This window comes from Lithobates pipiens, unplaced genomic scaffold, assembly GCF_037356315.1.
Source record: "Lithobates pipiens isolate NorthernLeopardFrog02 unplaced genomic scaffold, aLitPip1_a1.2 Scaffold_30, whole genome shotgun sequence".
In the NCBI taxonomy this organism is placed as follows: Eukaryota; Metazoa; Chordata; class Amphibia; order Anura; family Ranidae; genus Lithobates; species Lithobates pipiens.
This window is the reverse complement of record NW_027507791.1, coordinates 44,432,182-44,457,399: the sequence shown is the minus strand read 5'-3', so window position 1 is coordinate 44,457,399 and position 25,218 is coordinate 44,432,182. Positions and strand designations below refer to the sequence as shown.

The 25,218-nt window shown below is 46.5% G+C and overlaps 1 protein-coding gene across 1 annotated transcript in view; it reads left to right on the top strand.

Moving 5' to 3' along the window:
- PRUNE1 (prune exopolyphosphatase 1) overlaps positions 1-25,218 on the top strand; it is a 53,547-nt gene that overhangs the window by 10,918 nt on the left and 17,411 nt on the right. The window contains 3 exon segments of the mRNA XM_077464115.1: positions 12,400-12,498; positions 13,519-13,724; positions 16,551-16,730. Of these exon segments, the coding sequence (XP_077320241.1) occupies positions 12,400-12,498; positions 13,519-13,724; positions 16,551-16,730 (485 nt within the window).

Sequence of the window (25,218 nt, the reverse complement as noted above, 5' to 3'; positions counted from 1 at the left end):
TTTTTCCTAAAAGCCAGGTGATTTTCTTCCAGGCGGATGTTGATTGGTAGAGCATTCCATAGCCGAGGCCCTTGGACAGCGAATCTCCGATCACCCTTGGATTTATACCGGGCTTTGGGCACGAGGAGGAGGTTTTTGTTGGCTGATGGAAGACTGCGGTTTGGTGTGTAATGATTTATTTTCTCCATTAGGTATTGCGGAGCTTCTCTATGCACACATTTGTGGGTGAGGCAAAGGGTCTTGAACGTGATCCGATTTTTTACGGTTAGCCAATGTAAGCTCCTCAGTGAAGGAGAAATGGATTCCCAGGGTTTTTTTCCTGTTATCAGCCTTGCCGCTGTGTTTGGATCAGTTGTAATCGCGCAAGTTGATATTGTGGTAATCCTATGTAAAGCGAGTTTGCGTAGTCCAGTCGTGAATTAATGATTGTTCCAACTACCACTGCTTTGTCATTCTTTGGGATAAAAGGGATGAGTCTGCGAAGCATTCGCAGCAGATGGTGAGATCGACTGACTACAGATCCTATTTGCGCATCCATTGACATTTGTGCGTCTAAAATAACCCCGAGACTCTTCGCTTTGGTCTTTGGGGAGATAGTCTGCCCAAAGATGGTTGGTGGAGACCAGGAGGTTTTGGTTGCGGGCTTATGATTTGGGTGTAAGATAAGAAGCTCTGTTTTTGATTGGTTCAGCTGGAGGGAGTTGGTGGTCATCCAGTCCTCTATTGATTTGAGGCAGTTTTCAAGTTGTTGTTGGTGATCTTTTTTTCCATTGATCCGGAAATAAAGTTGCGTGTCGTCAGCGTAAGAGTGGAAGCAGAGATCTGAGCATCTGATGATTTGAAGGAGTGGGCGAATGTAAATGTTGAAGAGAACGGGTGACAACGGAGAGCCTTGAGGGACTCCGCAGGTGACTGCCCGAGTTTCGGAGAGGAATTTTCCTAGTTTCACTGTCTGTGACCGATTTCCTAGGAAGGACGCGAACCATTGGAGATCTATGTCTTGGACTCCAGCTACTTCTGTGAGGCGGACGAGTAGAGTATTGTGATCTACTGTATCAAACGCTGCACTTAGGTCTAGCAGTACGAGGAGACACGGCTCTCCGTCATCTGCTGCTTCGAGGGCGTCATCCCAAATCTTGAGGAGAGCCGTTTCTGTTCCATGACCCGGGCGGAAGCCTGATTGCAGCGGGTCCAGGAGTTTGTGAGTATCCAGGTGAAGTTGTAGCTGATGTACTACAGCTTTCTCCATGATCTTAGAAATGGTGTTGAGGCTTGTAATCGGCCTACGGTTGTTTGGATCCTGAGGGTCCAGGTTTGGTTTCTTGAGTAGAGGTTTGACGATGCCTTGTTTGAGGATGCTGGGAACAATCCCTTCGTGGAATGATCGGTTTATGAGGTGGGTTATGGTTGGAGCCACGATGTCAGAGCATTCTTTCAGCAGTTTTGTGGGGATGATGTCAATAGGTGAGGTACTGTCACGCAGTTTATTAATGATGTTTTTTGCGGCGTCTACGGTAATTGGGGGATAGTGAAAATTTTGGCGGTTGCGGTATGTTGGTGCGGACATCCTCTTTATGTATTTGCTGGCTGAGGTTGGATGTTTTCTTCTGACAAATTGTTTCCCTGATGGTTTTGACTTTATCGATGAAAAAATCCGACAGTTTGTCACAGTAATCCTGGGATTTGCTTTCTGGGGGTTCTAGGCACACCGGATTCATTGATTGATTAACCAGTTTAAACAGTTCCTGTGGTTGGTTTGCGGCCGTTGAGATTGTATATGAGAAGTGGTCCTTTTTGGCTTTGAAGATTGCTTTCCGATAATTCTCTGTCAGACCTTTGTAGTTAAATAGGTTTTCCTCGGTGGGATTTCTTCTCCATGTTCTTTCCGCTCTTCTGCGTTCTTGCTTTAGTACGGAGAGGGAGCTATTAAACCATCCAGCATTTTTCTTCCTGTTGAGAGCCCTGCATTTTGGTGCTACCGAGTCTGCTGATTGCAGTAATGCCTTGTTCAGGGAGTTGAGTGTTTCCTCCGTAGAGTGGTTTAAGGTTATTGTAGATATTTTTTTGGACAGAGTGGTTTTGAAGGCTTCGGAGTACAGTTTTTTATGCGATCTGGTCCAGTGCGTTGTTACAGGTTTCCGTTTTGCGTTGGTCATGTTGGTAGTGATTTTGAATTTGATGGCGTGGTGATCCGTCCATGGCAGAGTTATGTTGTCGAGTATGTTGACGTCGATGTTCTGTTTGAAAATGAGGTCCAGGGTGTGTCCTGACCCATGCGTGGGAGTCTTTATCAGTTGCTGTAGACCCAGTTCTTCTAGTTGATTGATGCAGGCAGTTGCGATGGGGTCTTTAGGCTCGTTTGCCCAAAGGTTGAAATCTCCGAGTGCCAGGAAATTTTTGAATTTTAGGGTGTGCATTGCAAAGGATTCCGTGAGGGGTGAAAGAAGATTGGACTTTGGTCCCGGTGGTCTGTAGCACAGTAGAATATGAGTGGTGTCATGGGGTGTTGGTTGAAAATGTAGCGTCAGGGTTTCCATAAAAGACACTGGGTTCTGAGATGATGGTTTAGTGAGATCCAGGTGACCTTTAAAGATCACTGCTAGGCCTCCTCCTTTTTTCCCTATCCGGTGTTCGGTTAGGATCCTGTAGTTTTCCGGCACCAATTCGGTGAGGATGGTGTTGCAGTCAGAGGTTAACCAGCTTTCGGTGATGAAGAGGCAGTCTACATTGTTCTCGATGATGAAGTCGTGTACTTCCAGTCTATGTTTGACTGCAGACCTGGCGTTAATCAAGGCGCAATCTAATTGTAGTGGTCGAGTAGATGTCTTCCTGTGGTTGGGAGCTGCTTGTCGTCCGGTTTTTAATAGTTGTTCTCTTTGAAGTATTTTTTGTATGGAAGATGGCAATGTGGTGTTGATGTTCCTTAGTCTGTGCAGAACTTCAGCTGAGTATTTGAAGTAGCACATGGTTTGTGGATGCTGTTGATGGTACTATGGGCCTAAGATGATGATCCTGATCAGGGTATTGATCCTGAGGTGGGGCTAGGTATCAGACTTGCCGCCGTGCTTGAGGCTATTAGCGCGCAAGTTGATCAGGGGATGCCTATATGGATGCGGAAGGAGTTGTTGTATTCCGTTGCTGGCTGTTCCAGTTGCCTTTACTTAAGGTGAAGGTCTCCGCTTAGAAAAGAAGTCTGGCTGTGATCTGGAATAGTCGTCCTAGGATAGCGTAAAAATGGAAAGGAGGCCGGAGGTAGGGGTATGCTAACCTATGGTTGTTCCAGAGGAAGGCGAAAAACCCCCTGACAGTAGCAGCCAAATGCACCAGTGGGCAAAAATTCCTTCCTGACCCCCGTAGGCGGTCGGACGGAGTCCCTGGAACAATCACTGGGGGGGGGGGGGGGGGGGGGGAGTGGAGGTGCGAGCTTACCTGGCTGCGGTTGTCCCCTTTAAACACTCTGGTTCCGGTGAATCTGGCTTGCTGTCAGCCTGACATTTCTGGAAAGCTGTCTGGTTGCCCCTTGCAGTGGGATCTTTAAAATGGAAGGGAGGATGGAGGTAGAATAGAGGTTAGAGACTCCTGTCTTAACTCCTGGTTATTAACTCTCCACTTTAGTTCAAAAAAATCCACTTGTGTTCAGAAAATCCACATGCAAGCCACAATCAGGGAGCAAGCTCAAGGGGGAGTTTGTATAACTACCTTTATACACCTGTGAACAATTAACCCCTCCCCTAATTTGGTAGGAAGAAAGAGGGGAAAAAAAAATGCTATTTAAAAAGTGTCAGAAAAAAGGTCTTTTAAAAACTGCTAGCAAATGTATCAAATAAAGGAGGGGAGAAAATAAAACACCCCCAAAAACAACACTTGCAAGCAGAAGCAGTCAAGCAGCGGCTGTAAAGTAGATCCTGTGTTACTTTGGTCTGACTTTCGTGTGACTTGAGGGCCACAGACTTCAATGCAAACCCCCAAAAGTCGCACCCCCACATGATATACATGCGACTCGTGTGCGACTGTGCAGAGCACAAATAATTACATTAGTCAAAGCCAAAGTCGCACTGGAAAGTCGCACTGGAAGGTCGCACTGGAAAGCACACGAATGTGAAGCCGAAGAAGTGTGAACGGAGCCTTCGGCTTTTATTTTGATCAGAATCAATCAGTCGGCCAGGATGAAATTTGATCGTTTTGCATCGATCAGCGTTGGAGCTACAATCCTATTTGGGTGTATCGGATTATGAGAATACGTGGTGGGGACAGAGACACGATCGATCACTTTATAATCATCAATTATATCTTAACACACTTCCTGTGTGTGTGTGTGTGTGTGTGTGTGTGTGTGTGTGTGTGTGTGTGTGTGGCATATCGATCAACGATAGATATCAGTTACTCCTATAGGTAAGGAATGACCAGAAAAGCAGATGATCGTTAAGCAACGATGCCGACTGCGCTTCCTGCCTTCTAGAAAGCTCCTAGAGGCGGCCGCTGATCATCGAATGTGAGATTAGCTTTTACAATCGCTCGCCGCTAATAGAAAATGCGCCTTATTGCCCCTTTTAAAAGCCCCCGAGGAGATTATGTTTTATGGTGATGGCGCTCGGCGGGGAATTAATGCGTTTTATTGATCTGGTTTCCGGTTGGACGGGGCGGTCCCAAGGTCATCGCTCTGCGCTGCCAGCAATTCCCATTTGTAACTTAAGTGCCTCCATTTTCGAATCCTTTTTTTTTTTTTCCCTTTTTAACGACCAGAAAAAAAAAAAAAAAAGAAAGAAAGATGATGTGTAATTGGCTTGTTGTTCCTTTGTGTACAGCACAGCGATCTATTCCTGGATCGCTGATCTTCCTCCTCCCTGCTCTCCGATTTCACACTCCGGGCCCCTGAAAATTCCCTTCCCAGCATTAAAGGGCTCCAGACCAACATAGAGAAAAAAATGGTGTATACTTCACACTGCTAAACTCTGTACACTGTGCTGTACGTTATATACTCCACACCGTTCCCTTCCTTCTACTAATCGTCACAGTACTCTACTAATATTCAAAGTTACTTTATAATATTATAGGTTAAAGTAAAGCTGTTGTCTGCATTATATACTCCTCACCACTTCACTTTGTACACTCTGTTGTATGTTATATACTCCTCACCACTTCACTCTGCATACTGTGTTGTATGTTATATACTCCTCACCACTTCACTCTGTACACTGTGTTGTATATTATATTCTACATACCACTCACTTCTGAACACTGTGTATGTTATATACTCCTCACCACTTCTCACTGTGTTGTATGTTATATACTCCAGTCCTCGCTACTTCACTCTGTTGTATATTATATTCTACACACTACTCACCTCTGTACACTTTGTATGTTATATACTCCTCACCACTTCTCACTGTGTTGTATGTTATATACTCCAGTCCTCGCTACTTCACTCTGTACACTGTGTTGTATGTTATATACTCCTCGCCACTTCACTCTGTACACTGTGTTGTATATTATATTCTACATACCACTTGACTCTGTACCCTGTGTTAGTATTTTATATACTCCTTACCACTTCACACTGTTTTGTATGTTATATGCCCCCACCCCCACTTCACTCTTTACACTGTGTTGTATGTTATATTCTACACACCACTTCACTCTGTACACTGTGTTGTATGTTATATTCTACACACCACTTCACTCTGTACACTGTGTTGTATGTTTTATATACTCCTCACTACTTCACTCTGTACACTGTGTTGTATGTTATATTCTACACACCGCGTCACTCTGTACACTATGTTTGTATATTATATATTCCTCACCACTTCACTGTGTACAGTGTGTTGTATGTTATATATTCCACACTGCTCTACTTTGTACACTGTGATGCATGATCTACTTCAGACTGCTCCGTGCTTACACTGTGCTGTATGTTATATGCTCAGCACTTCTGCTCGCCCTCTGTATGCTGTGCTGTACATTTTATATTCTGAATTGCTGTAATTTGACCACTGATGTATGATATATAGAATACAGCACACTTCTCTATCCTGTACACTGTGCTTTATTTTATATGCTCCACCCAACATACTGTGCTGTATGTTTTATACTTCACATTGCTCAACTCTGTACACTGTGCTGTACATTATATACTTTACACTGCTTTACTCTGTGCACTGTGTTGCATGAGATCTGCATCAGACTGCTCTACTGTTACACACCCCATGCCATTTCACATTTTACACTGTGCTGTACATTATATACTGCTCACTCCTCCAGTCTATACACTGTGCTGTACATTATATACTGCATGCTCCTCCAGTCTATACGCTCTACTGTAAATTATATACTGCATGCTCTTCCAGTCTGTACACTGTGCTGTACTTCCACACTTCAGTCTATACACTGTGCTATACATTATATACGGCACACGCCTCCAGTCTCTCTACACTGTGCTGTACATTAAATACTGCACACTCCTCCAGTCTCTACACTGTGCTGTACATTAAATACTGCATACTCCACTCTCTACACTGTGCTGTACATTATATACTCCACTCTCCTCCAGTCTACACTTAGCTTTGCGTTATATACTGCACGCTCCTCCAGTCTATACACTGTGCTGTACATTGTATACTACACACTCCTCCAGTCTCTACACCGTGCTGTACATTAAATACTGCACGCTCCTCCAGTCTATACACTGTGCTGTACAATATATACTGCACGCTCCTCCAGTCGATACACTGTGCTGTACATTATATACTCCAGTCTATACACCATGCTGTACATTATATACTGTGCGCTCCTCCAGTCTATACACTGTGCTGTACATTATATACTGCACGCTCCTCCAGTCTATACACTGTGCTGTACATTATATACTGCACGCTCCTCTGGTCTATACACTGTGCTGTACATTATATATTGCACACGCCTCCAGTCTATACACTGTGCTGTACATTATATACTGCACGCTCCTTCAGTTTCTACACTGTGCTGTACATTATATACTGCGCGCTCCTCCAGTTTCTACACTGTGCTGTACATTATATACTGCACGCTCCTCCAGCCTATACACTGTGCTGTACTTTATATACTGTGCGCTCCTCCGGTCTATACACTGTGCTGTACTTTATATACTGCACGCTCCTCCAGTTTCTACACTGTGCTGTACATTATATACTGCACGCTTCTCCAGTCTATACACTGTGCTGTACATTATACTGCACGCTTTTCCAATCTATACACTGTGCTGTACATTATATACTGCACGCTCCTCCAGTCTATACACTGTGCTGTACATGATAGACTCCACTCGTCTGTTTGCTGTCATTTACCGTATACTGCACACTGCTCCACTCTGTACAGTGTATGGAGCAACATATATCTCACACCCGTTCTGCTTTGTGCACTGTGCTGTATATTATATGCTCCACACTCCTCCTCCAGTCTATACACTGTGCTGTATACAATATACTCTACATTGCTCTATTATAGTTGCTCTTTTGAAACCAGTGCATCTTGGACATTTGAAGACACCTTGATATATATATATATATTAGATAGATAGATCCAACGCGTCACGCGGAGTGGCTCCGCTCACCTCACTTTGCCAGGGTGAACTCTTCGCTCGGCACATGCCGTTTCTATAGCGTCCCGGGATAAGAGCCGCTCCATTTATTCCTTCCCCGCTAATTCGGCTTTTAAGTGACGCCGCGCAAATATTGTTTTTCCCCAAACAAATGGGGCGTGCGAGTCCGGGACCCGGGGCATATGGCGCTTTGTGTGCTCTCCCAGCATTAGGCCTTCAAGCTCTCTCTCCATAAATCAATTACCGAGCCTCTCGTTGTGTAAGCACATTATGGTTTCGCCGCCCGTCGCTCTCCATGAAGAATGGGCGCTGTATCTGGGTAACGGGTGAAGCGCGCCGTCGTGTGAAGGACATCGGCGGTTTTTAGGGCCCCTGGCACTGGAACTTCTTGAATTATCCAGGTGCTCAAATGTTTTAGTTCCTTAGCGATGCCACTTGTCCATTTATTGACCCGGATAATTGTTTGTTGGCTTTAGTCCTCGCTGCCCGCATTGGGGACAAGATGCCGGCTCGTGAGTGAGTGATCGCATAGGAAAAAAATAAAATAAAAATTGAGCGCAAGCCAGAGCAGCAAACCAAGTAAATCGGCAAATTGCTAATGCAAATTCATTAAATTTCGCAACTGTGCTGAGGTTAGAAAGGCCAGTAAGGCTCACTTCTACACAGCTTTGGCGCTTACTTCCAGAGGTCTCTCTTCACTCCGGCAGCTGCAGGAACCTGCCTCGTCTGCAACACCAAGGCATTTGAGACGGCAAGGAGCAACGTTTATGGTACATAGGAGGAGAACCCATGGACTCTACACCACCAACCCTTTGGCAGGCCACCTACCACATTCCAAAAGCATAACCAACCTATTTGTAAGTCAACTACACCCATTCCAAACCATAACCAACCCACTGGCAGGCCATCTACCCTATTCCAAACCATAACCAACCCACTGGCAGGCCATTTACCCTATTCCAAACCATAACCAACCCACTGGCAGGCCATCTACCCTATTCCAAACCATAACCAACCCACTGGCAGGCCATTTACCCTATTCCAAACCATAACCAATCCACTGGCAGGCCAACTAGCCCATTCCAAACATAACCAACCCATTGGCAGGCCAACTAGCCCATTCCAGACCATAACCAACCCATTGTCAGGCCAACTACCCCATTTCAGACCATAACCAACCCATTGGCAGGCCAACTACCCCATTCCAAACTATAACCAACTCACTGGCAGGCCAAGTACGCCATTCTAAAGCATAATGAACCCATTGGCAGGTCAACTACCCCATTCCAAACCAAAACCAAACCATTGTGTTGTAAAGCGCTGCGTAAACTGTCAGCGCTATATAAATTATAAATCCTGTATAATAATAATAATTGTCAGGCAAACTACACCATTCCAAACCATAACCAACTCATTGGCAGGCCAACTACCCCATTCCAAACCATAATTAATTTGTTGGCAGGCCAACTTCCCCATTGCAAACAATAATCAATTAATTGACAGGCCAACCTCCCCATTCCAAACCATAATCAATTTATTGGCAGGCCAACCACCCCATTCCAAACAAGAATCAATTAATTGACAGGCCAACCACCCCATTCCAAACCATAATCAATTTATTGTCAGGCCAACCGCCCCATTCCAAACCATAATCAATTTATTGGCAGGCCAACTATACCATTCCAAACCACAACCAACCCATTGGCAGGCCAACTATACCATTCCAAACCACAACCAACCCATTGGCAGGCCAACTATACCATTCCAAACCACAACCAACCCATTGGCAGGCCAACTATACCATTCCAAACCACAACCAACCCATTGGCAGGCCAATTATACCATTCCAACCCACAACCAACCCACTGGCAGGCCAACTATGCCATTCCAAACCATAACCAACCCACTGACAGACCAACTATGTAATTCTGAACAATACCCAACCCATTGGCAGGCCAACTATGGCATTCCAAACCATATCTAACCCATTGGCAGGCCAGCTATTCAATTTTAAACCATAACTAACCCATTCACAAGCCAACTATCTCATTCCAATCCATAACCAACCTATTAGCAGGCCAACTACCCCATTCCAAACCAAAGTCCATGATGATGATGATGATCACCCTCTTTACTCTCTGCTCTTCATCCCAGCCCATTGCAGACACGGAATGTCCAGTAGGGTTCAGATTGCATTAGAACATCTTTACATTAACAGAACTTGTTAGCAAACCACCTTTTCTTCATAAAGAAGCATTTCCAACATGGCGGCTTAAGGCAAGTTTAAATAGAACAACCATCTTCAAGGAGTGCTAGTAGCTATCCCGAACTAAAAGTCCTTGCTAGTATTTTGTGTTCTCCCACTTCCACCCAAAGGGGAAGTCCTTGCCTGCACTTAGATCATGGCTCCTGGTCCCACATGCTTCTTATCATTGAGAAGCAGATCCGCTCCTTGGGATGGCCACATGGACCAAACTCTTAGTTTGGCAGGGTAGTCCCTGACGCTTTCCCACCTAGTACGCCCCCTTCTCTAACACAGTAAATGGTATCTGCGAACCTTGTCCACACCAAAATGGCTGAAAAAATCTTGCAATCTAAATTGTGACACAGGCCTCTCCAAGATGGTGCCCAGAGCCCACAGCAGAAGACACATTAGCCCCTATGCTTTGACCAATAGCATGCACCCTGGTAACCATGGCTTCCTCTGACAATATGGCGAATGTTCTACACTATTTTTGATCACAGCATCAGTTTAGTTACAGAAAGTGGAGCCTTCAATAACACCTACATCGTATAACGGACTTTCTCAACCTTTTCAACATGGAGGAAACCTTGAAATAACCTTTTCGGTCTTAAAAATGGCTATATCTACAACTCATGATACATTGGTGTAATGATCAGTGGCAGAGTGCTCCTTACATCTGTGGTTTTGGGGAAGAATGTCCCCCCTACAGATAGCTAAAAAGATCATTGGTGTCACTGGGCACTTATCTGAGATGCAAAAATTAGTCATTTCTCAAGGAAGCCCTAGTAACCATTTGAGGAACCCTGGTTGAGAAACCCTGTTGTATAACATAAGGCAAACAGTACAATTTTTCAAAAGATCTCTACTTCTTTCTTAAAAAGTGATCCTCAAGGTCCAGTTTAGTGACCAACTAGACTGAGATGAGGTCATCAGTGTGCTTCTGGCATTTTTCTTCCACATTGAGGTGATCCTACCCAGATCTTCTGCGGGAGCTACAGAGGTTTCAGTCTCGGTCTCTTCTCCTGTTCAGCCAGCTATCCATCCATCCAGTTGCCTCATCTATTCCTCTACCCCATTGATAGTCTACAGTAGTCTTTCTCAACCTTTTCAACACAGAGGAACCCTTGAAATAGTTGTCCGGTCTCTGGGAACCCCCGGCTAAAAATTTACAAATCTACAACTCATGATACATTAGTGGCATGGTCAGTGGGAAGAATGGTCCCTACACTTGTGGTCATTGGGAAGAATTACCTCCTTACAGATAGCTAAAAAGATCCATGGTGTTGGTGGGAACTTATCCAAGATGCTAAAATGGCCCAATGCTGAAGGAACCCCTAGCAACCTGTGGAGGAACCCTAGTGTTCCACGGAACCCTGGTTGAGAATCGCTGGTCTACAGTATGGAGTCTCCAAACTATGGCCCTCCAGTTGTTCAGGAGCTACAATTCCAGCATAGTCATGTCTGTGAATGTGAGTTTTACAATGCCTCATGGGTAGTGTAGTTCCGCAACAGCTGGAGGGCCGTAGTTTGACCATCCCTCATCTACAGAGTCAGATGGACCAAGGGAGTCTGCGCTTCTCCTAGGAGCGCCGTATGTACTAAACCATTAATGGTATCCGATGATTCCTTGAATCGAGCTCCAGAAAAGGTCTTTGCATTATAGCTGATGAAAGCAAATCCCGTCTCGTTGTTGCAATGACGCGGGAACGCGGTGACTAATCCCACTTTGGTCCCGATGAGAACACCTTTTTTTTGTACATTAAACACGCCGCTTCTGTTTGGTTAATGGGGCCGCTCGCAATTTGTCGTCGTTCTATTCACGTCACGGAAGTTTAAGTGCTCGATGTGTTTGTTTTCCTGCCTATAGGAGAGATTACAATAAATGGATGTTGACTCAAACTGCGATAATCATCATATTAGTCCTGATAGGATTTATTACACAACGCACGCTCAAAGTATAAATCAACCTAAAAAAAAAAAAAAAAAAAAAAATCACTAATTAATGCTAATAGTTTTCCCAGCTGTGTATTTAAAGGACCCCTCCCCAGGTGAGACAGAAGAGGAGATATTTGACATTTATTGAACTTTTGCTGGGCAGCTTTTTGGCCTACCTTAGATGTTATTTTTGAAAGAGGCCTAAAGTAGACACATTATATGGAGTAATAGTATAATTTCTAAACGGTAACACCTTTTATCTTCAAGCCATCCTCCAAGCTCAGGTTTTGAAATATCTTGGTTTCTCCTCCTGTCCCGTACTTTTGTGGTTTGACAATAGGAGGTGATTATGGTCAAGCATTGGCCTCCATGATTGTCCCATGGCTTTATCCTTCCGTGAGATGGTCACGTGACCGCACATTGCCAACCTGGATTATGGGAAGGAAAATGAAAAAGCAGCATCCACGTTGGCCCAGAATAAGGATTTAGGATAATTCTCTTGACTGTATCCTCTAACATAATATGGGCAAGTGATCAGTAAAATAGGACAATGACTGTGGGGCGGACTATATGGACAACGCCAAAGGGGCCCTGTCATCTTATAAATGCTGGAACCTAATTGACATTTTCTTCTCCTCCCCAGAAAAAAGATGGTAACGACTTCCACGTGGTCCTCGGGAATGAAGCCTGTGATTTGGACTCCATGGTTTCCGCTATAACCCTGGCCTACTTCCTCTCCAAGGTATGCCTTCATGTTTGACAAACCATCCAAAGCTGCCCACACACCAGTAGACTTTACGGAAGGTCCGTTCAAATTCATGTTTGACAAACCATCCAAAGCTGGCCACACACCACTAGAATTTACGGAAGGTCCGTTCAAATTCATGTTTGACAAACCATCCAAAGCTGGCCACACACCACTAGACTTTACGGAAGGTCCATCCAAATCATGTTTGACAAACCATCCAAAGCTGGCCACACACCAGTAGACTTTACGGAAGGTCCATTCAAATTCATGTTTGACAAACCATCCAAAGCTGGCCACACACCAGTAGACTTTACGGAAGGTCCATTCAAATTCATGTTTTGACAAACCATCCAAAGCTGGCTACACACCAGTAGACTTTACGGAAGGTCCATTCAAATTCATGTTTGACAAACCATCCAAAGCTGGCCACACACCAGTAGACTTTACGGAAGGTCCATTCAAATTCAAATTAAAAAGTTAATGGAGTTAAATGGACAACCGATTTATGACTGTAGTGGCAAGGAAAAATCGGAGAAGGTTGGAAAGCCAACAAAATTCTAAAGTTTGAACTTCAAATGTAGAGTTCAAAACATTGGTATGGCAATCCAACTACATTTTTCAGGGTTTTTCTATGAAATGTGTCAAGTCCATAATGATTCTATCAAATGTTCTGAAGTTCTGAACGTTCAACTGAAATTCTACTGGTGCATGGGCAGTTTAACTCAACTTATGACTCATCTGCCCCCCTATTAGGCCATGGGTGTATTTGAAAGTCTTGGCCAATCATGATAAGTTGTGTCTGGCCAAGATTCCTCCTCCTGTTTGCATTAACATGTATGCTCAGTTATGCTTAGAAGATCCCGCTATACTTGTCTATTCGGAATCCTGTGGAGGAAAAGATCCTGTAACAGCTGAATTTACTCTATAAGCAAAGAGGAAGTGAAACCAGGTTGAATGTAGATTTTTCCTTTTTAACCTCTTTCATTTATTTATTTATTTATTGTTTTTGTTTAGACCTCTTCCAGTAAAAATTTGGTGTACATCCCAGTATTGAACATCCCTCGAGAAGACTTCCCGCTCAGGACGGAGTGTAGCTTTTTCCTGCGAGAAAACAGAATATCGGAAGATCTGTTGACGTTCCGTGATGAAGTAGACCTGGCTGACCTCTATGAGTCGGGTCAGCTGTCGTTGTCACTTGTGGATCACAATGTGTTACCCAGGTAAGGGTGAAACCAACTTGCCATGAACCCAGCCAAGAACTGCACTGCCACCATGATCTCCATGATCATCTCATCTTTAAGTCAATATCTTAGTCCCGGAAATAGATGGTGGCCCTGGATTATTCTTAAACCAAGATGGCTGCACAGTAACTCCTCTCCAATTGGGCGGCTCTTTCTGAGGTTTCAGTCTGACATAGAGAGTCTCCAAGCAGGCAGCATTCACTGTGTTGTCTCTTTAGCTTACCCATAGTGCTTTGGTAGTCCTTTGTCATGTAATAAATGTTTAAATTGGCCAATTCCCTATCCTTTACTATTTATTCTTCCTATTTCAGCAAATACTAGAAAAGCCTTTCCCAACTTTGTTAACATGGAGGAATCCTTGAAAATACTTTCCAGGCTCGGGTACCCCTGCTGAGCATGATGGTTGATTGAAAGAGTGATCCTTACTGTTTTTTGGGAATAATCCCCCCACCTACAGATGGTTAAAAAGAGCTTTGAATTCAGTCGTTATTTCTTTGAGAGATAGGGAACTGGCTGTTGCTCGTGGAACCACTGACAATGGCGGGGCACTACTATCCCTCCCACTGGCACCAGTGGCGGGGCACTACTATCCCTCCCACTGGCACCAGTGGCGGGGCACTATCCCTCCCACTGGCACCAGTGGCGGGGCACTATCCCTCCCACTGGCACCAGTGGCGGGGCACTATCCCTCCCACTGGCACCAGTGGCGGGGCACTACTATCCCTCCCACTGACACCAGTGACGGGGCACTATTCCTCCCACTGACACCAGTGACGGGGCACTATTCCTCCCACTGACACCAGTGACGGGGCACTATTCCTCCCACTGACACCAGTGACGGGGCACTATTCCTCCCACTGACACCAGTGGCGGGACACTATCCCTCCCACTGGCACCAGTGGCGGGGGAACTATCCCTCCCACTGGCACCAGTGGCGGGGCACTATCCCTCCCACTGGCACCAGTGGCGGGGCACTATCCCTCCCACTGGCACCAGTGGCGGGGCACTATCCCTCCCACTGGCACCAGTGGCGGGGCACTACTATCCCTCCCACTGGCACCAGTGGCGGGGCACTACTATCCCTCCCACTGGCACCAGTGGCGGGGCACTACTATCCCTCCCACTGGCACCAGTGGCGGGGCACTACTATCCCTCCCACTGGCACCAGTGGCGGGGCACTACTATCCCTCCCACTGGCACCAGTGGCGGGGCACTACTATCCCTCCCACTGACACCAGTGGCGGGGCACTACTATCCCTCCCACTGACACCAGTGGCGGGGCACTACTATCCCTCCCACTGGCACCAGTGGCGGGGCACTACTATCCCTCCCACTGGCACCAGTGGCGGGGCACTACTATCCCTCCCACTGGCACCAGTGGCGGGGCACTACTATCCCTCCCACTGGCACCAGTGGCGGGGCACTACTATCCCTCCCACTGGCACCAGTGGCGGGGCACTACTATCCCTCCCACTGGCACCAGTGGCGGGGCACTACTATCCCTCCCACTGGCACCAGTGGCGGGGCACTACTATCCCTCCCACTGGCACCAGTGGCGGGGCACTACTATCCCTCCCACTGGCACCAGTGGCGGGGCACTACTATCCCTCCCACTGGCACCAGTGGCGGGGCACTACTATCCCTCCCACTGGCACCAGTGGCGGGGCACTACTATCCCTCCCACTGGCACCAGTGGCGGGGCACTACTATCCCTCCCACTGGCACCAGTGGCGGGGCACTACTATCCCTCCCACTGGCACCAGTGGCGGGGCACTACTATCCCTCCCACTGGCACCAGTGGCGGGGCACTACTATCCCTCCCACTGGCACCAGTGGCGGGGCACTACTATCCCTCCCACTGGCACCAGTGGCGGGGCACTACTATCCCTCCCACTGGCACCAGTGGCGGGGCACTACTATCCCTCCCACTGGCACCAGTGGCGGGGCACTACTATCCCTCCCACTGGCACCAGTGGCGGGGCACTACTATCCCTCCCACTGGCACCAGTGGCGGGGCACTACTATCCCTCCCACTGGCACCAGTGGCGGGGCACTACTATCCCTCCCACTGGCACCAGTGGCGGGGCACTACTATCCCTCCCACTGGCACCAGTGGCGGGGCACTACTATCCCTCCCACTGGCACCAGTGGCGGGGCACTACTATCCCTCCCACTGGCACCAGTGGCGGGGCACTACTATCCCTCCCACTGGCACCAGTGGCGGGGCACTACTATCCCTCCCACTGGCACCAGTGGCGGGGCACTACTATCCCTCCCACTGGCACCAGTGGCGGGGCACTACTATCCCTCCCACTGGCACCAGTGGCGGGGCACTACTATCCCTCCCACTGGCACCAGTGGCGGGGCACTACTATCCCTCCCACTGACACCAGTGGCGGGGCACTACTATCCCTCCCACTGACACCAGTGGCGGGGCACTACTATCCCTCCCACTGACACCAGCGACGGGGCACTACTATCCCTCCCACTGACACCAGCGACAGGGCCCTATTATTGCCACTAACACCAATGATGGGTCAGTATTCCTCTGACTGATGGCAACAATAGGGCACTACTTCTCCCACTGATACCAACGATGGGGCAATATTCCTTTCCTCTATGTAAAATGCATCAGTAGGATGAAACCCCAAGATGGACGGGGCCATTTGTTCCTGAACCCTTATCGGAGGTATAAAAAGCCCCTACGACCTCCACCATTAATAAAAAAAATAAACTTTTGGCTAACAAACCTTAACTCCAGTTTTGCTGGTAAATTTTATTTCTACTGTCACATTCATTCATTAGGTCCGACTCGTACATGGAAGACGTGGTAACGGAGGTCATAGACCACCATCTTTTGGAGCGGAAGCCTTCTGCAAACTGCCGGGTCACTGTGGAGCTGGTGGGATCCTGCACCACCCTGGTGGCGGAGAAGATCATCCAGGAGGCACCACAAATCCTGGACTTCCAGCTTGCATCCCTTCTTCAAGGTGAGTCCGGGGAGGGAGAATGAAGTTTGCCAGGAAACTTTAGAGCTCCTGAGAAGATCATGGTCACCGAGAAAGTGACAGGATGTCCAAACCTTGCAGTTGTGTCTGAACAGGAATAGAGGTGAAATCCTCCAATGGGGACACGTGTTCCCATGATAATTACCTGGGAGGGGATTTTCCCTCACCTTGGATGGATTTCCTCTCACTTTATTTTTATTTTTTTTGTCCCCAGGACAGGAAGTGTGCCCAGTGGCACTTGCAATAAGGTGTCTGCACACTGCTTCAAACTTATTCTCAGCCTATTGCATCCTCAGGGTTTCATGGAACTTTAGGGTTCCTTCAGAGATTTCTAGGGGTTCCTTAAGCTGTCAACAGTGATGGATTGCTCTTCCTACTAACCAGTGCCTTCATAGTTCTGGGGTCAGTGTTACTTGATAGAGCTCATGGTATGGGACCAGTGGAACCTCGCTTCTCATCTCTCAGAGAACACTGGTCTACAAGGAGAACGCCTCGGAAATGAAAGTAGCTAAATCTTATCGGAATTGGGTCACTAATAAAGGAAAATTGAGTCCTGTGTATTAATTGGCTCCAATTTCCAAGATACAGCTTCAGGTCAAAGTTACATAGTTACAAAGGTTGAATAAAGACACCAGTCCATCCAGTTCAACCTTAGTTAGTGTCTACAATTGTCCCTACTCCTGTACATTGCACACTCACATTGGTCCCTACCCTCAAGGAGCCCACAATCCACGGTCCCCATTCATATACTAGGGTCAATTTTGAAAGTTGCATCAAAACAATTCAAAATTACGAGGGGAATGTGTGATTTATACTCCATAACTCTTCTACAAAATGTGATATATCAACGAGAATGGTGCCAAACCAATAATAATACATTTATATTTTTTTTATTGATACCAATAACATAACTTTCCATTAATTTATTGGTTTTTCACGCTCCCTCCACAGCATTGGGACTGCAAAAGGCATGGACTTTTTTTCTTTCTTGTTTAGCCAATGAGACAGATGAAGTTTCACATGTAATGCATCAGTAATGAGGGGCTCAACTCTTGTCCTGATCCCCTATTTTCCATCCAAAATATAGGTGGTGTGCCTTTTTATTTTTTTTATTTTTTTTAACCACTGCCATCATACTGCACTTTTGAGATGCAAATGTAACCTCGTCACAAATGTAGCAGAAGTTATCCGCGTTGTTTGAAAAGTTTCGAGGCATCTTGGCTTCTGAGGAAAAATCTCACGCAACTGTTCCTTGGAAATGTTTGGCAATGACACTTTTCACAAGCCACCAGATGTAGCTGTATGATGCGTAGATCTGACCAAGACAACCTTGCAATAAAAGAACAATACATTACAGTTAGGTAATAATCTTCCCAAAGTGAAGATAAATGTATACACTTCCATGTGGTACCATTTTCAACGTTCTACCATACGTTGTCGAGAAGTTACGAGGCAATCGTGATCATCAGACACCTCCCTCTCTTGTAGGCAAATATCCTCACCCGTGTATAAATCTTTATTGTGAAATATCTTGAAAACTTTACCCAACCAGCACCGTTATCACCTGTTTTCTAATTCATCGAATCAAAATAAGTAAGAATTAACACATTTTATCTCAGAAATCGATCATTTCCCAAAATTCTTAGACCAGTTTTAACCACCTCAGTACAGTGCAGTTACACCCCCTTCCTGACCAGACCAATTTTCAGCTTTCAGCGCTCTCACAGTTTGAATGACAATTACTCAGTCATCCTACACTGTATCCATATGAAACTTGCGTCCTTTTTTCCACACAAATAGAGCTTTCTTTTAGTGGTATTTAATCACTAGTGGGTTTTTTCTTTTTTGTGCTATAAATAAAATAAAACGTAAATTTTGTGAAAAAAATGCCTTTTTCTTCGTTTCTGTCATAAATTTTTGCTAATTAGTAATTTTTCTTCATAAATTTTGGCCAAAATTTATACTGCTACATATCTTTGGTAAAAATAACCCACATTAGTATATATTATTTGGTCTTTGTGAAAGTTATAGAGTCTACAAACTATGGTGCCAATCACTGAAAATTGATCACTTCTGATCAGGCCTTCAGTACATCAGGTGTACCTCATTTCTTGAGACACTAACAAGTCAGGAAAGTACAAATACCCCCCAAATGACCCCTTTTTACAAAGTAGACATTCCAAGGTATTAAGTAAGTAGCATGGTGAGTTTTTTTTAAGTTGTCATTTTTTCCCACAATTCTTTGCAAAATGAAGATTTTTTTATTTTTTTTTATTTTTTTTTACTAAATTGTCATATTATCAGGTTATTTCTCACACACAGCATATGCATACAACACATTACACCCCAAAATACATTCTGCTACTCTTCCCGAGTACGGCGATACCACATGTGTAGGACTTTTACACAACCTGGCCACATACAGAGCACCAACATTGATGTAGTACCTTCAGACGTTCTACGAGCAAAAATTACGCATCTCATTTCTCAACCACCTATTACACTTTTGAAGGCCCTGGAGTACCAGGACAATGGAATTTCCCATAAAATGACCCCATTTTGGAAAGCAAACACCCCAACGTATAATCTGTGAGGCATAATGAGTCTTTTGAACGGTTCATTTTTTTTCCAGAAGTTTTTGGAATATGTGGAAAAAAATTTAAACGCATTTTTTTTTTTACACAAAATTGTCAATTTATAAGATATTTCTAACACATAGCATGTATATAGCAAAAATTACACCCCAAAATACATTCTGCTACTCCTCCCGAGTATGACGATACCACATGTGTAGGACTTTTACACAGCCTGGCCACATAGAGAGGCCGAACATTGAAGTAGTACGTTCAGGCGTTCTAGGAGCATAAATGACACATCTCATTTCATTCCTACCCATCACACTTTTGAAGGTCCTGGACCACCAGGACAGTGAAATTACCCACAAAATAACCCCATTTTGGAAAGCAAACACCCCAACGTATATTCTATGAGACATGGGCTGGAGATAGGTACTCGGGTACTCTGATGGTCTGGTGACAGGTACTCGGGTACTCTGATGGCCTGGTGGCAGGTACTCGGGTACTCTGATGGCCTGGTGACAGGTACTCGGGTACTCTGATGGCCTGGTGACAGGTACTCGGGTACTCTGATGGCCTGGTGACAGGTACTCGGGTACTCTGATGGCCTGGTGACAGGTACTCGGGTACTCTGATGGCCTGGTGACAGGTACTCGGGTACTCTGATGGCCTGGTGACAGGTACTCGGGTACTCTGATGGCCTGGTGACAGGTACTCGGGTACTCTGATGGCCTGGTGACAGGTACTCTGATGGTTTGGTGACTGGTATTTGGGTACTCTGAAGGGCGGTGACAGGTACTCATATGGACTGTGACAGGTACTCGGGTACTCAGATGGACTGTGACAGGTACTCTGGTACACAGATGGACTGGAACAGGTACTCGGGTACTCAGATGGGCTGTGACAGGTACTCGGGTACCCTGATGGACTGTGACAGGTACCCGGTACTCTAATGGACTGTGACAGGTACTCGGTACTCTAATGGACTGTGACAGGTACTCGGGTACCCTGATGGGCCATGACAGGTACTCGGGTACCCTGATGGGCCGTGACAGGTACTCGGGTACCCTGATGGGCCGTGACAGGTACTCGGGTACCCTGATGGGCCGTGACAGGTACTCGGGTACTCTGATGGGCCGTGACAGGTACTCGGGTACTCTGATGGGCTGTGACAGGTACTCGGGTACTCTGATGGGCTGTGACAGGTACTCGGGTACTCAGATGAACTGTGACAGGTACTCGGGTACTCAGATGGGCTACCAGCGTCGGTGACGAGCAGTGTTCCCGGGGAACACGCCGCCACCGACGTGCACGCGCAGCGCGCTCGTGATCGCGCGCATGCGCCGTGCACGTTCGGGGTGTGACCATCTGTGATCGGCCGTGACTTCATCACGGCCGATCACGTGGTAAACAGCCATAACGAATGGCTGTTCACCCCCTTCGGTGGCGAGCGGTGTCTCCGTGACACGCCGCCACCGAAGAAACAGGGATGCGCGCGCACGATCGCGCGCATTCCCTGTTTAAACGGGAGGCCGTCATATGACGGCCTCCCGCCACAATAGGTGCGCCGCCTGGCCGTCATTTGACAGCCGGCGGTCAGCAACTAGTTAAGTAACCATTGACCACAATTATCTTTATAAGCCGTCTTTATTCTTACCACTGTCCACCAGTGTAAGGAGCATTCTTCCCACTGACCACCAATGTAAGGAGCATTCTTCCCACTGACCACCAATGTAAGGAACATTCTTCCCACTGATCACCAATGTAAAGGAACATTCTTCTCACTGATCACCAATGTAAGGAGCATTCTTCTCACTGATCACCAATGTAAGGGACATTCTTCCCACTGATCACCAATGTAAGGGACATTCTTCCCACTGATCACCAATGTAAGGAGCATTCTTCCCACTGATCACCAATGTAAGGAACATTCTTCTCACTGATCACCAATGTAAGGAACATTCTTCCCACTGATCACCAATGTAAGGAACATTCTTCCCACTGATCACCAATGTAAGGAACATTCTTCCCACTGATCACCAATGTAAGGAACATTCTTCTCACTGATCACCAATGTAAGGAACATTCTTCCCACTGATCACCAATGTAAGGAACATTCTTCCCACTGATCACCAATGTAAGGAACATTCTTCCCACTGATCACCAATGTAAGGAACATTCTTCCCACTGATCACCAATGTAAGGAACATTCTTCTCACTGATCACCAATGTAAGGAACATTCTTCTCACTGATCACCAATGTAAGGAACATTCTTCTCACTGATCACCAATGTAAGGAGCATTCTTCCCACTGATCACCAATGTAAGGAACATTCTTCCCACTGATCACCAATGTAAGGAACATTCTTCCCACTGATCACCAATGTAAGGAACATTCTTCCCACTGATCACCAATGTAAAGGAACATTCTTCTCACTGATCACCAATGTAAGGAGCATTCTTCCCACTGATCACCAATGTAAGGAACATTCTTCTCACTGATCACCAATGTAAGGAACATTCTTCCCACTGATCACCAATGTAAAGGAACATTCTTCTCACTGATCACCAATGTAAGGAGCATTCTTCTCACTGATCACCAATGTAAGGGACATTCTTCCCACTGATCACCAATGTAAGGAACATTCTTCCCACTGATCACCAATGTAAGGAGCATTCTTCCCACTGATCACCAATGTAAGGAGCATTCTTCCCACTGATCACCAATGTAAGGAGCATTCTTCTCACTGATCACCAATGTAAGGAACATTCTTCCCACTGATCACCAATGTAAGGAACATTCTTCCCACTGATCACCAATGTAAGGAACATTCTTCCCACTGATCACCAATGTAAGGAACATTCTTCTCACTGTTCACCAATGTAAGGAACATTCTTCCCACTGACCATCAATGTAAGGAACATTCTTCCCACTGATCACCAATGTAAGGGACATTCTTCTCACTGATCACCAATGTAAGGGACATTCTTCTCACTGATCACCAATGTAAGGAACATTCTTCCCACTGATCACCAATGTAAGGGACATTCTTCTCACTGATCACCAATGTAAGGGACATTCTTCTCACTGATCACCAATGTAAGGAACATTCTTCCCACTGACCACCAATGTAAGGGACATTCTTCTCACTGATCACCAATGTAAGGGACATTCTTCTCACTGATCACCAATGTAAGGAACATTCTTCCCACTGACCACCAATGTAAGGGACATTCTTCTCACTGATCACCAATGTAAGGGACATTCTTCTCACTGATCACCAATGTAAGGAACATTCTTCTCACTGATCACCAATGTAAGGAACATTCTTCCCACTGATCACCAATGTAAGGGACATTCTTCTCACTGATCACCAATGTAAGGGACATTCTTCTCACTGATCACCAATGTAAGGGACATTCTTCTCATAGACCTTAAGGCTACTTTCACACTGAGGTGCTTTACAGGCGATATAGCGCTATAAATAGTGCCTGTAACGCGCCTCTCCTGTCACTCCAGTGTAAAAGCCAGAGGGACGTTAAAACGAAGACCTGCAAGCAGCATCTTTGCAGCGCTTTAGGAGTTCCTAAAGCACCCTTGCCCATTGAAATTAATAGGCAGCGCCGACGATGCACCTGCAATGCACAGCGGGAGCGCTTTTTAACCCTTTATTCGGCCAATAGCGGGGTTAAAAGTGCCCCACTAGCAGCCATAAAAGTGACTCTAAAACCTTGGTAAAGCGTCGCTAAAACTAGCAGCACTTTACCGTTGTAGCCCCCATGCCTTAGTGTGAAAGTGCCCTAAATGTAAGGGGTATTCTTCTCACTGACCACCAATGTAAGGAGCATTCTTCCCAATAACACCAATGTAAGAGTGTGAGGGCTTACCTAGGTTGGAGTCCATGGTGCAGAGATGTAGACTCACCCTTGCAAATACACACAGCCCACGGTAACAAAGAGATAAGCTACCTGGGCTGTGAATCTGTGCACGGGGGCTTGACAGGAATAGCCAAGGTATAGTCGAAGTAAAGCCGTAGTCAAGAATTCCGAAAATTAGAATAAACGATAAGCAGAGCCAGGGTCAGAAGCCGGAGTCAGTCTTGGAACGCTGTAACTGGAACACTGGAGCACAGGAATACTGGAGCACAAGAATACTGGAGCACAGGAATACTGGAACCTTAGCCAAAACAGGAGACAATGAACTGACCCAGCCCACAGAGTGAGACAGGGTTTTATACCCAGCTAATTGGGTAACCTGCCACAGCTGATCCAGTGTATGGAGCATTCCTCTCATTGGTCACCATTATAAGGGGCATTCTTCCCACTGGCCACCGGTAAGGAGCATTCTTCCCACTGGCCACCAGTAAGGAGCATTCTTCCCACTGGCCACCGGTAAGGAGCATTCTTCCCACTGGCCACCGGTAAGGAGCATTCTTCCCACTGGCCACCAGTAAGGAGCATTCTTCCCACTGGCCACCAGTAAGGAGCATTCTTCCCACTGGCCAACAGTAAGGAGCATTCCTCCCACTGGCCACCAGTAAGGAGCATTCTTCCCACTGGCTACCAGTAAGGAGCATTCTTCCCACTGGCTACCAGTAAGGAGCATTCTTCCCACTGGCTACCAGTAAGGAGCATTCTTCCCACTGGCTACCAGTAAGGAGCATTCTTCCCACTGGCTACCAGTAAGGAGCATTCTTCCCACTGGCTACCAGTAAGGAGCATTCTTCCCACTGGCTACCAGTAAGGAGCATTCTTCCCACTGGCTACCAGTAAGGAGCATTCTTCCCACTGGCTACCAGTAAGGAGCATTCTTCCCACTGGCTACCAGTAAGGAGCATTCTTCTCATTGGCCACTAGTGTAAGGGGCATTCTTACCATTAGCCACCAATGTAAGGGGCATTCTTCCCACTGGCCACCAGTAAGGAGCATTTTAACTCATTGGCCACCAGTGTAAGGGGCATTCTTCACATTGGCCACCAATGTAAGGGCATTCTTCTCACTGACCACCAATAAAAGGAGCATTCTTCTCATTGGCCATCAGTAAGGGGCATTCTGCCCATTGGCCACCAATGTAAAGAGCATCCGTCTCATTGGCCATCAATGTAAGGGGCATTCTTTTCACTGACCACTGAATTAAGAGGGATATTTACAGTGATCACCAATTTAAGGGACTCCTTCGCTACTGCCCACCATTGTAAGAGCCCATTCACACAGGGGCAACACGACTTGTAGGCGACTTGAGTCAGGCAACTTGGACACGACTTGAGTTAAGATCACAGCGCGACTTGGGACGACTTCAAAACGACTTGTGATGACTTCAAGCCCGACTTGGGACGACTTACAAGTCGCCCCAGGCCAGGCGACTTTTGCCGAGGCCAAGCAGAGAATGAGCTCAAGGGGGAACTCCACGGCAAATTTCGTGCGGCCCCCCACCCCAAAGCACCTTGTCCCCATGTCGATGAGGACAAGGGCCTCTTCCCGACAACCCTGGCCGTTGGTTGTCGGGGTCTGCGGGCGGGGGGCTTATCGGAATCCGGGAGCCCCCTTTAATAAGGGGGCCCCCGGATACCGGCCCCCCACCCTATGTGAATGAGTATGGGGTACAATGTACCCATACCCATTCACCTGTGGAAAAAAAGTACAAAAAAAAAACACAACACAGGGAAAAAATATTTTATTGCACAGCTCCGGGGGTCTTCCGTCTTCGGGGGTCTTCTCGCCGGACTCCTCCGCTATCTTCTTGTAGCTCTTTTGCTAGCGGAGGAGTCTGGCTTTCTTCCTCCCCGCCGCCGGCCTCTTCTCCCGACTTCGGGGGTCTTGTCCCCCTCTTCGGTTCTTCTGCCGGGCCACCGCGCCTTCTTATAGCTCTTTTGCAGGCGGTGGCCCGGT